This window comes from Haemaphysalis longicornis, unplaced genomic scaffold, assembly GCF_048455015.1.
Source record: "Haemaphysalis longicornis isolate Haplotype H1 unplaced genomic scaffold, Haemaphysalis longicornis Haplotype H1 scaffold_10, whole genome shotgun sequence".
NCBI classification, from domain to species: domain Eukaryota; kingdom Metazoa; phylum Arthropoda; class Arachnida; order Ixodida; family Ixodidae; genus Haemaphysalis; species Haemaphysalis longicornis.
In genome coordinates, this window is record NW_027526204.1 from 109,444,752 (window position 1) to 109,457,699 (window position 12,948).

The 12,948-nt window shown below is 48.0% G+C and overlaps 1 protein-coding gene across 2 annotated transcripts in view; it reads left to right on the forward strand.

Annotated features, from left to right (window-relative positions):
• The window catches only part of LOC144159109 (nuclear receptor-binding protein homolog), a 31,122-nt gene extending 19,245 nt beyond the window's left edge, over window positions 1–11,877 (forward strand). For both annotated transcript variants that reach the window (XM_077690395.1, XM_077690396.1), the window contains exons 10-13: window positions 74–233; window positions 5,476–5,662; window positions 7,695–7,814; window positions 9,837–11,877. In XM_077690395.1, coding sequence (XP_077546521.1) covers window positions 74–233; window positions 5,476–5,662; window positions 7,695–7,814; window positions 9,837–9,959 — 590 coding nt within the window. In that variant the 3' untranslated portion in view covers window positions 9,960–11,877. The remainder of the gene's footprint in view (window positions 1–73; window positions 234–5,475; window positions 5,663–7,694; window positions 7,815–9,836) is intronic.
• Window positions 11,878–12,948: the final 1,071 nt, after the last annotated feature.

The following is a 12,948-nucleotide window of genomic DNA, read 5'->3' on the forward strand; positions in this document are numbered from 1 at the left end:
GTGGGTATCTGTCTTGTGCCGATTGTTCTCTGGGCGGCTGGTGCCATCATTGTGCCCGTCGTGTGTCACCCAGCGTACCAGCCGGACCAGCTGACGGACGAGGCGGTGCTGTCGCGGTACAGCCAGGCGGACGTGGTGGCCGAGATCACCCACCGGGATGGCCGCACGGGAGTGCAGCTACACAAGAACGAGGTGCCCAAGCTGGAGCTGGAGAAGCTGCTCGAGGACGTCCGGTGGGTTGAGCCCTTCGTTTTTTTTTAAGTGCAGAGCACTTTAGGGGCACGCCTTGTCATCGTAGCTCACTTGCTGGACACAAGTAGAGCTGCATGGCATTGTCGTTGCGACGTAAACCAGAGGCTTCGAAAGCCAAGCGGTTTATATAGTTACAAGCGTTCGAAACTCGTGAACCGCTGGCGCTTGTCATACATCTCCCCGTTGTTTAGCTCAAAGAAAAACTGCAGGTACATTTGAGGCAAAATAATCATAATTACACGGCAGCGCCTGCGTTCATTTAGCTAGAAACGCTTGTTGGTTTTGTTTTTATGGTAGTAAGCGAAAAAAAGTGCCAGTGCAATGCCGGCACGTGCGGGAGGAAAAGCAAGCACAAAAAGAACGGAACTCCTGCTGGCGCTGTTTCAGGCAAGGGGCGCACGAGCACTGCGAGGGCGGGAAATTTGAATTGCATGGGGTGGTAGCAGTGAGCGGATAACGGCGCTAGAGCCCATTATGGCGAATCACTGCTCTGCACTTCCGACAGCTTTCACGTTGAGTGGAACGGCTTTAATTTTTCAATCTTTCGCTCTTCCACTGTCGCGTTTTCTCTCTCAACTACTCTCTGTGTGGCAGAGGAGGGAACTGCAACCGATCAGCTGCATTGCTGGTTTTTTTGCAAAGGAAGCAAAGGAGAAGCGCCAATTGCGCCTAACTGCGTTGGCAGGTAGATCCTGCTACGCACCAAGCAATCTGCGCCGAACCTGCGCCGAAGCTTCATTCTGCTGGGCTTCCTCGATGGGCCGCGCGCTGGTGGGAGAACTCCTCTAGGGCACACACACGTTGAAGAGGAGAGAATTTTCTGCCATCTCTCTTGCGATGAAACTCGTGACCAGCCATAGAGTGAATACTTTTGAACCATGCTAAACCCCAGCGCAGCCACTTTGCAAGTGGTATACCCCTCACCTGCCCCTTCGATGTCCTTGCTGCCGTACCACCACTCTATCACACCTTACACACGTAGTTTGGTGGGCACCAAGCACCGTACATTCAAATCGCCCCAACCCCATCATGATCCACAACAAACTGACGCACAACTATTATATGAAATAGCAGTTCATTCAATTCAAAGCGGTCTAGCACGGGTTGTTTGAGCGGGTCCTCCCCCGAACGAACTGGCGAACATGCACAAACGCTATTGCGATCACCACCACGAACTGACCCATGAACTGCAGGTTCCAAGAACTGGCCCAGTTATTGAGTCTACTGAGAACGACCAGCATTTGTTTATTTTCTCTTACCCTCCCTCCCCATTCCTTTCGCCCATCGTGACCAGTGGTCATCCTTTTCTATTAAAGGTTGTCTCTCTTTCTCATGATGCTGATGATGATGATGGCTTGGTGGCTGCTCCTTTGTAGCGGGGGGACACTCTTGGGGGTGTGTAATCCCCCTGGCGTCCTTGTTGCAAAAGTTTTGTTTGCCTTAGCCTTTCCTCATCACCTCATTAAACTTTGGTGGCACCGTTGGCAAGGAACTGTGTTGTGTGCCCCATTTCAAAAAACACCAAGGTTTAATGAGGTGTAAAAGTAGTTCCAAGCGATGCATCAAAAAACTGCTTCGATCATTGCACTCACCAGGGTTCATAGCATTGGAAATTATAAAGATTACCGTTTCATGACCAACACTGCTTGTCTATTGTTTGACCAAAAACGGCCAATTATCTCTATCTTGGGAATTGGCCAACTGAAAAAATAATGGCATTTTGAAATCGGTGGGGAGAAAAGAGCAAGACTGACAAGTTTCACCGAGTTTACGTGAAAGTTAAAAGTTATTTTAAAGGGGCCCTGAAAGGCGTTTTGAGCACAATAAATTGACTAGCGCAATCGTTAGATTGGGTCGTCAACATCATCTGTGCCAAGTATTACTCTTTTATGCGCAGCGGAAAGCTCACACTTTTGTTACAAAGTTTGTCGTTTTTTTCTCACCCTTTCCTTCGTGTTTTTGGACGCCGCCGTCTTCACATGTCTACATCATCGATTCCCAGATGTTCGTCATGAGCTAGACATCCTGCTATTGGGTGGCACGCACTTCCGGCAACGAGATGAGTCGTCTGCTCAGCGGCGGCTCGCCGGCTGCTCTGCCAGCGGAGTGCCGGAGTGCTTGGACATTTTACAACAAACGAAACAAGTGTAAACAAACGCTTAACCGTTTGTATTGAATGCAACACGGCCATAACACGACATGGATATTCTCTTACTTGAGTACGTTCCATAAAGAAAGCGTTGAAACCCCGTGGCACTTCTTTCTTGCAATCGCAGAGAACGCCCTGAGCCGAATGCCCGGGTTTGACGCATACATTTTATTCAACTTCCAAACAATCCAGAGATGTGTTTCGAACGAACACAACGTCACAACATGCGTTGCAAGTCCGAACCGCGACTGACAGACGATGGGTTGCCTCCTCCTGCCCCTCGTAAATTCGGCACTCACCTCGCGCGCGGTTTGCGGGGACGAACAGCAAGTCACTTAACTCTGGCGCACAAGCCGAGATGGCTTTTAGCCACGCACACTGCACATACCCCATGCGAGGTTGAGTCTTACGCCGCTCGAGAAAGATAATCCAGACCATGGGAAGCACTATCCACCCGCAGAAGCACAACGTCGCATTTCATCGCGAAACAAAGGCGTCCACAACACACACCATCGCCTCCTGTAATGCCAAACGCATCTCGCACTTCCAAATGGGAGTGAGTAGTATGCCTGCAGTGCCCATATGCCGCGAGGTGGGGCCCCAAGCTGAACCGGGATCACGCAACCGTAACTGACTTCTAGAGCGGTTTGTGCCTTGTTGCCAGGGCAACCGATGTTTGATATTGTCAAAGAAATTGCGCTCGCTCTAGCGCTAGAAAGCTCAGAGGCCGGAGCATGTTTTGCCAACGTTGCCGCTCTCCACCACGCGTCGCCCCAAGCTGAACTGGCGTTTTGTGCACGGGTTCTGTATCAGTTTAAAATGTCTTTTTCACATGCCGCCGGCAGGAATTACCACCGCCACAAAATAAGACCCGGAACCAGCGGGCCACATCTGATGCGGTGCTTTTTGGATAAACAGTGCGCTGTGCATCCAAGGGAGCGAGCGCAGGATCCTCCCCGTGCGGCTGCGAGTTCGCCGCCGATAAAAAGTCGCGTGCCGCCGATAGCAAAGTTCTGCAGCAACGTACACCGCAAAAGGGCAAGGCCAGGCCGCCGCACACATGGGGCCAGATTTTTCGTTCGCTTGAGCTGAGTGCGGGATTCACGGTGTCAACAAATCTTGCCCGTAGCAGACGGCTGTGTGAGCAGCGCAATAGCGGAAGTACGTCACCGCGGAGGAGCGCAGCATCATGGGAGGGAAGGCTCGCTTGCCTTTAACAGCGGAGAGTAAGTTGAAAGGAGGAGGAAACGCGGCGCGACGATAATGCGCGGTTTTTGATTTACGATTTCTCAGCTAATACTCATCGCTTCAACAAAATTCTTGCGGGAGGAGATTGCTAATACATTGCTTTATTTGGTTACATGTACATCAACGCATCGGCGGAAGGTATTTCAGGACCCCTTTAAGACCAGTGTCTCTCCTTAAGGCACACTGGTCTTAAACCAGAAATGTTTATTTTTCAGGTTACAATAAAAATTAGGATATATGTAGTTTTTCATTCTGATTGCATATATAAAATTTATTTTTGTGTAAAACGACTACATTCATATTTATGTGGGTTTTTATATTTGATTTTTTGACAGCTTTTGTAAGCAAACTGCTGGAGTGATGCAGCTGAACAAGGTACCAGTGAACTGCGTACAAATCAAGGAGTGCAATAAGACTAACACTATCATTCTGTCTGGTCTGTAGCAGAAGTTACGACCATTTGAAGTTTGGGCTTGGAAGGCAAAACCAGGTTTTCTAGTTCCAACCTAATGAAAAACTAGATATGTCTTCGAATTTTTGTCATCGTAACTGTAAAAACGAAGTTTTTGATCAAAGCTGCGGGTGTCCCCTTAAAGGGACAGACAACCGATTTTTGTCGAGTATATATTCTCTATCCCAAATGAAAGGGCATCACTTAAAGCACCATAACGGGAAACGGTTTTACTGATAACGCCCTAGAACTTTTTAAATCGAAATTTTTAGATCTACAAGCCGTATGTGTCCCTCCCAAAAATAATGCTGGCAACCATGACAGAGTAGCTCGGCAACATACTTTTGTCTGTATGGGAAATAAAAAACGATATTTAAAAACGTGTCCCCAGCTGAAAAAGTTTGAATCGCAGGCTTTCCTGTTCCTTTATGTGTTCTTTTAACGCAATGGTCTATTTTGCTCGAATGCGCCATCTGTTGGGATAGACGATAGGTAGAATCTGGCTTCACGTTGTGGAGGTGGGACGTTCGATTCTCCCCGGGCGCGACTTTTTTTTTTTTTTTTAAAGGCTGTCGTTGGCATATTTGGAAACTGAAATCAAATATTTTTGGCAGAACAAACGCTCCTGACTCAGGCAGAATCGTCAAAGCTCCTTCACTGGGTCTGTTTAGTGAACGCTGCCGTTGATTCTGGGCATGGAGGATCAGTTAGACACACTAAAAGCAACCCAGCGACGGCGGGCGGCGTGTCTTTAAAATTTTCAAATGAATGTTTAGAAATACATATACAGTTTAACCTTGTACAAATACCTGTGTTAAAAGGTTTTCAATACGTAAATAAATGTTTGAGCATTTACAGTAGCTGCTAGGTTTGCAGGTCACGTGACGGACACATATTGTAGTGTCAAGTTTTGACACTACGAACCGCCACCCTTCCGATTTCAGGAAGTTTGCTCCCAAATTAAAATTATTTCCGCCAATTTGTTTAGAAATTGCTTGTGGTTACCGGGCTATATAAAATGCTCGCTTTCATGTGCGCTAGAGAACGTATATGTGACAAAAATCGGTTGTCCGTCCCTTTAAAGGAACAGCAAGAAGCGGCTTGTTGGCGCACAGTTATGAATTAACCAGGCTGCTTGGAGCAATATTTTGGATTTGGCGTGCCGAGGCCGTGCTTACGAAGGGTGCGCACGGCTCGAGTGAAGCCTTGACTCCCTGGCATAGTCAGTTGCACGTCAGAAAGATGTGCACACAGGGTACCTTGGTTTCCTGGGTCATCTCTGGAGAGAGAGCTGAGAGCAAAGAGAGGCTGCGGTTATTTTTGGTTGTCGACCCACTGTCTCATTTCGTGTGTGCTCAACCGCTTTGTCCACCAGGAACGGCATCTACCCCCTGACGGCGTTTGTGATGTCCCACCAGCCCATTGTGAGGCCCCGGGCATCTTCCCCCGAGGTGTCCGAGTCGGTGCAGTCGGCTTCGCCCGAGCCATTCGATGCCGAGACAAGACGCATCATCAACATGATGTGCAACATCAAGCAGCAGGAGGAGTCGCAAAACTTTGTGGTGAGCCTGGTCCTTTTGAAAGCTTGTTGTGGGCCAGCCTTCGGTTGGAAGTTTGTCCATTTTGGAAGGATTTTTTAGCAAGAGCGATTGGTATCTGTTCTGAGTCAGAGTGAAATCGTGAAATCGGATAAGGGGGGGGGGGGGGGTGCAAATGGTGACGTAATCAGTTCGAAAGTCGTACTGACACCTCACCATGGGCAAACTGTTGGCAGGCAGAAAAACGGGTGTAGTGTCCCGAGAACACTAATGGCAGACCAAGAGATGAGGTGCATTAACAGATTGATGTGAAAACGTGTTCACCAAGCTGAGAGTGAGGCAGAAAACTGAACGGAGGAACACCTTTACTTAATCACGTTTGGGACAAAGAGTGGACCGGACTGACTGGCAGTGATCACTTAGAGATTTAGATTTAGAGATTGTTACAGATGTTTACCCCAGCAGTCTTCACAAAAAATTGGGGAAATAGCTTGGCGCGAAGAAAAAAGTGAGAAGGAAATAAATTTTATCGTATACTCCTGCTACGCTGCCATTTCAAATGCATTCAAAGCAATCGTCGTCCAACTCGGATGAGGGGCCTTGAATGCCATTGAGGACCTACTGTGCCGCACTACAGTTTTGATGGAAGTTGAAAGCTCTGCTGGCTACTCGGCAGTGGCACTGCTGCCGTCAAATATTGTTTTCATACGGTAGAGCTGTGTTTACAATCATGGGTATAATTGTGAATCACTTCCAAACTGCTTGCTCTTCGCTTGCTGGGGTAGACAGTATAATTAATGTCAGTGACGTTTGGAACGGTATTTTAGTTCAGGAAAGATCAATTGCACAACGCACTAGTTGAAAAAAAATGTTAGGGTTAACTCGTTATTCGGTTTTTAGTGATGGTTTTCCAAACGTTGCAGGAAGGGACTGGGACGAGGGTATAAACGTTTGGGTCTTAAAGGCATCTGGGGGCTTCGAATGCCGTCCGCGGTGGGCGTCAGTTTAAATGAGCTCGAAGCACATTTGAACCAAATACCATTGAAAAACCCAGGGGAGCAGCATAACATTAGCATTTAAGTCTAATGACATTCACTTCGAAAGAGATGCCAGTGTAGCAGGGTTATTGCCAGCCTTCCTCGCAGTCAGGTTGCTAGATGCACCTTAAAGGGGCCATGCAGACAAAACACAAGTCTGTCTCATTCGAAAGATTGCCTTGTTAGAATCATACTGACACCACTTTTAACGCACACTTCACTCAAATAAGCTGTATAATTAGGAAAAAAGGGAATGGCCACGCGACCCACTAGCTCATTTCCCGCAACAGAGCCTACAATGTCATATGTGCCCAGCTGTGTGATTGGCTGATGCCGGCAAAAGCAAACGCAAATTAGGCATGGCTTATAAGCTTGCCGAACGAGCTGTTTGCGCTTAAGTATAATGCATATTCATTTTACAGCAGTAAGAATGGGGGGATAAACAACGAAAGTTACGAAAATACACGTAAGCATAGAAGTACCGATGCGCACTGCTGTTGGTACTGGGGTTAGACAAATTGCAGGCCATGCAGACAAAACACAAGTCTGTCTCATTCGAAAGATTGCCTTGTTAGAATCATACTGACACCACTTTTAACGCACACTTCACTCAAATAAGCTGTATAATTAGGAAAAAAGGGAATGGCCACGCGACCCACTAGCTCATTTCCCGCAACAGAGCCTACAATGTCATATGTGCCCAGCTGTGTGATTGGCTGATGCCGGCAAAAGCAAACGCAAATTAGGCATGGCTTATAAGCTTGCCGAACGAGCTGTTTGCGCTTAAGTATAATGCATATTCATTTTACAGCAGTAAGAATGGGGGGATAAACAACGAAAGTTACGAAAATACACGTAAGCATAGAAGTACCGATGCGCACTGCTGTTGGTACTGGGGTTAGACAAATTGCAGTGGGTCAACTTGATCGGGGTTTGGAGTATACGATTGCAAGCACTACTGCCCCTCTTGTGCGAGGGGCTGTGCAGGAAATGCAAGTTCTCGTTACCTGTCCTTGCAGATGACGCTGCTGCTACGAATGGATGACAAGATGAACAGGCAGCTGACCTGCGAGCTGTCCATCCAGGACACGCCTTCTGTGCTGGCCACCGAGCTTGTGCACTACGGCTTCATCAACAAGGTGGGGCTTGCAGCAGCACTGGGACGTCAAGTGGTGTGGGATGCGTCCACTTTTGGGAATCATTGAGTACCGTATTTACTCGCATAATGAACCCACTTTTTTTTTCTAGAAAATTCGGCATGAATTTGGGGGGAGGGTTCATTGTGAGGGGAAAAATTGCAAGAGATTTTTAAAAGTTGAAATTTCACACAGTAAAGTTGCTAAAAGAAGCGCTGTCAGAGCCTTACCATTTTTGTAAAAACACGCAGGTCATTATGTGATCAAATTTCTTTTTTTTTTTTTTTTTTTTTTATTTTTTATTCTGAACATGCTAGTCATGGAGCTGTCCTCCTCACTGAAGTCGCTGGCGGCCTCACATTCGTTGTCGGCCCACAGCGCACCGTCTTCCGGGGTCAAGGCACTCAAATATCTTTTCCGACACCGGCAAACTTCCCCTCTTTGGGCCTGCGAAACACACGGCAATCCCTGTTTGCCCAAAAACCTCTCATTTTTACCCGTGGTGTACACGCACTGGGTCAACGCTGAAGTGCTGCGCGGCTGCGTGGTTTCCATGTGCATCAATGCATGCTCCACCACCTTCAGTGTATGACCGGCTGTGTAGCTCATGTACCGGCCCATCGTACGGCGCGCACCAGGAGCACAAAAAAAAAGGTCGCAACACAGCTGAGCAACAAAAACACTGAGCATAATGGCGATGATGGCCATAGAGTTTCTGATGGCGACGTCGCGGAACAGCAAGAACAGGAGTGCGGAGTACGTTTAGTGCTTTGTTCGCACGCCGCCAAAACCAACTAGAACAGCAAGACGCCGGGAAGAGTGCGGAGTATGTTTTGGGCTTTGTTCACACGCCGCGACATTTCTGTGGTGCAAGGTTTATTTTGCGTTCAGCTGGTGGCGCTCTGCAAACGCACAATTTTTAAATTGTGAGCCACGGCCTTCCCGCTCACGTTTCCGGCTACTGTTGAGGTTTCTTTTTGTTGGAATGCGTTTTTAACATTTCTGCGCGTACTGTCGTGTGGTATCAGGTTACTGCGATCGTCTAGGGCATCAGCAACCATGCTGAGATAGAAACATATTCCTGCTGCATTTTTTTATTCAATGTGACAAAAAAAAGTAAATTCTCAAGAGGAAAACTGGGGGGAGGGTTCATTACGCGAGTAAATACGGTATTTAGGGCCGCTTTACTTTGTGGTAGAGGGAGCAGATGTTTGATTGTATCCGGAATATACATTGTGGGATGAAACATATTCACACACTAAATATTCCCCACCCCGCAGCCATCCGCGCTCGACAAACATGGTGTGCGAGTGCGGGCTGCGGTCGGGTCCGTTCTTCAACAAGACAGATGAAGGCAGGAGGTGACAGGGCAATACATCACATGCAGCACTTATTGCAGCATGCATAAAAAAAAAACATCGCAAACAACTAATTGTAGACCATAATGGTAACATTGGGAGTGAGGCGTTAAACAACACTAGAGATTGAGATGGTTCGACTCAGTGATTGAATGCTGGAGCACCGAAGCAACACGCGTGCAGGCACGACTGCAGTCTCCGAGCTCACTCAGAAGCATCCGTTCGTGTATCATTCCCAAGATTAGGTGTAGCTCAATGAAACATCCACGTGCTATGCCATCTCGAAGTTCAAGAAGGCCTTCCACTCGTCATGCGATATCGCACGACACCTCACCCATTGGTGGCACTAGTGTAAAGGTAGAACTGGTTCTCGAGCAAGGCAGAGAGGAGAAAGGGAAACGCTGCCGCTCTGGCGACGGCGAGCCCACCAGTTGCTGATGTGCTCCCGCAGATGGCTCCCGTCGCACGAGCAAGGTGCGTTGCGCAACGCCTGCTGAAGGAAAAGCTATCCAGGAAAGGGTTCGCGTGAAAGTCGCTATCTCCACAACATTATTTATGATGTGAAATTTGTTCCCAAAGCCAGCGAAATTTGGTTCTATTCTTGCTCTTTGCAGAAGGCCGTCTTCTGCCATTTTTGTGAGGTTGTTTCTCTCTTTGCACCATGCAGGACGACAGGAACATGGTGGAGGTGTTGATTCAGGACACGTTAAGCCGGAGTCACATTCCAGGCATTCCCAGCCCCGGAGGAACGGCGACGCCAACGGCGCCAATCTCCGTCGGGGCCGCGTGACCTTTCCCGGCATCGCCAACCTTAACCTTAGCCAGTGCACTGTCTCCGAGACGTGTTTCCAAAAGTGCGGAACCGTCGAACCACGTGCAAAGGGTGTGCTTGCCCGAAAATAGACTGCCAGCATTTCCCTGCGTGCGACACCGCTTTCAAGGTCGAGGTTCAGGACTTTTTCGTACCCTCCTTTCTGTCCCTCTGTCCCTCTGTCTTTTCTTGGTGGCTCCGGGAGGAGCGAGCTGGGGCCAAGCACTCGTGTGTGCATGCGTGTGTGCATTTGTGGCGTGCGTGTTTGCGTGCTGTACAAGTAGCGTCTCTGGTGGGTGCGGGATGGAAGTGAACTGGCATGCTGCGCTCCAAGTGTGACTGGAGGGGGAGGAGCACATGATGGTGGGTAGAGCTGAACTGGTGTGTTGCCGTGCTACGGAGAGACCCAAATTTGGGCTGGTTCAGCTGAATTTTGAGGAATTCTTGATGGTATCGATACATCGGCTTGCACTTCTGTGGAAAGCAAAACGGGGTTTTACACCGAATGTTGCTTCCGTTCCCTAACAACACGCTGCAGTCTTTTATGGTCGCGAGCTGTGCGGCAAAAGTTCCCGGGAAGTTTATTTGGACAGAAAGAAAAAAAGGCCCTAGTTATTGTGCAACTCTTTCACCGCTACTTTGCTACTTTCCTGCGATCTTGATGAGCAGATTTCCCTGCTTTTGACCCCTAAGGATAGCCCTGGTTTGGTGGCAGGGCATCAGAGCTTCACACCAGTGGCACTCCCCAAGTCACTTGGCTATGCCCGATTCTTTTTTTTTTTTTTTGTCTACTCCGGGCCCCTGGTGCACACAGTCAGTCACAATGATTGAACGGAGCTAATGCGCTGCTATTTTGCGCGGCTAATATGCCCGAAGTCATGCATTCACGGGATGACCAAACGTGAATGCTTTTCCCTGCCTTTTTACAATGCTGTTTGTACTGAAAGTAAAAATGGAGGCCTTTCCTCTTTTGATCTTGTTCCTGTCTTGCATTACGCGTGAGATGTTGTGGCTGACTGTCGCTTATTTCGAGCCTTATATTCTAAAAGTGTATTACCTTTCACCTAAATTAGGACCTTGCAGGTTATCCTATCGACCATGGCATGTTTATGGTGAAAAATGCATAATGTAAGATTGCTGTTCGAAGCCTCTTCATAGTGGCCACTTTAGTGCTTTTAGTGTTGGCATAGCGCTACATTCTTGTTAGGCTTCTCTTTGATGAATCTCACGATTAAAGGACTTTACAAAAATGTCGAGTGGTTATACCCCAAAAAGTGGATAAATTTTAACACTATCTGTGTAATATCCATCACGCATTTGAAACTGCTTGCACACAGGCAAAAAAGAACAACAAATTGGGTGACAATTTTAGCAGAACGTGGTCAAGGACAGTCAATTAACTGTCTGCCCCTGAGCACTTTCCGCAAAAAAAAAAAAAAAAAAAAATTGAAGACGTGCAATTATTGCCTTCCCCTTTGGTGAAAAGTTTCTTCTGGTGCAAAGTTAAAAGCATGGGGTGTCGAAGAATGCAGCAAAGATTTTTTTACTATTTCTTTAAACATCTAACTTTTGCTTGCCATGCACGCATTTTAGACGGATGATTGGTGTTACCATGCCTAGTTACGAGTTATAGCCTGCATACTCTGCTGTTAAGCATGATGTATGTACAGTTTGTGATCAAAGGGTGAGGGCTTCTTGCTGGTCGGTCAACCCAAGGAAACAGCCATGAAATGCAAACTTTGTCATAAACGGGTGTAATACTAGTTGATCAGGATTTCTTGGCCTATATTGAGTTTTATTTTGTGTTGGATGCGTTCTTTGCAATGCCACTTTTGTTTTAAACCTAAAAATGCATTTGTGTGCCACTTATCTTTACAAATAAAAATTTGAGCCTTCACGTCTTCGGCTGCTTCAAATTTGTCGCTGAAAATTCACTAGATAGTGGAGCGGTAATGTTGAGAAGAAATAGGGCAATTAAAAGTGCACACTATTGAAACGGGGTCGAACTGCACAGAGCTTTACATGAAGCATTCTTTCATTATCCCTGCCAACATTCCTTGCATAAATTACCAACGAGCAGCCTTGGTGGCAGCAAGTGGTAGCCCATAGACTCCAAGCCCCTAGCGTAAGCTATGTCTAACCGTGGTGTGGTGTTGGGGGAGAGAGAGAGAGAAAAAATATTTTTATTTCTCTAGCAGAGGCTGATGTGTGGGCCTCGCTCCGTGGAAGGCGTCCCTAGTCCGTGATGCCTTGACTTCGGCTGGCCGTCCGTGCTCGGGTCACCAACTTAAGCTCGATATCCGGGTCCGGGCTGGCCAGGGAAGCCCTCCACTGCTCGACGGTTGGGTTGAAAAAGGGGGGGAGGCAAAGGTGTGGAGTTCATTGGCACTCTCATATGATGTGGTAGAGGGTGCCAGGCTGGGGACAGTAAGCGCAGAGGGAAGGTTGTTGGGTTGGGAAGATGAGGTGGAGGCGGGTGGGATGTGGGTAGGTATTTGTTTGGAGACGCCGCCAAGTTGTAGCTTCCTCTCTGGAGAGGCGCCATTGTGGTGGTGGGAGGCTGCGGTGAGTGTGCTTGTAATGGGAGAGAATCTCTGTAGCCGCTCAGTGGGTGGGGTTTGTCTTGAGGGGGTAGACATTGACCACCATCGGCAATGTCTCGGTGTATCAAATCGCGAGCCGTGGCATGAGCCACTTCATTGCCGGGGATGGCGGCGTGTCCAGGAGCCCAGACGATGCAGATATCAGGGGTTTTGGAGGATGAGTAGGGCTGATAATGAAATGCGGCCAATTTGGTAGTTTCTGCAGGCTGTCTGTGGATCGGTGAGGATAGTAACTGGTTGAGGGTGGGAAGTGGTGGCCAGGGCAATGGCTATTTCAGCGACATCGATTGAGGTTGCTGTAGTAGTAGCGGCATTGATGCATTGGCCAGTATGTGTCACTACACAGGCTACGTGGCCGGCGTGCG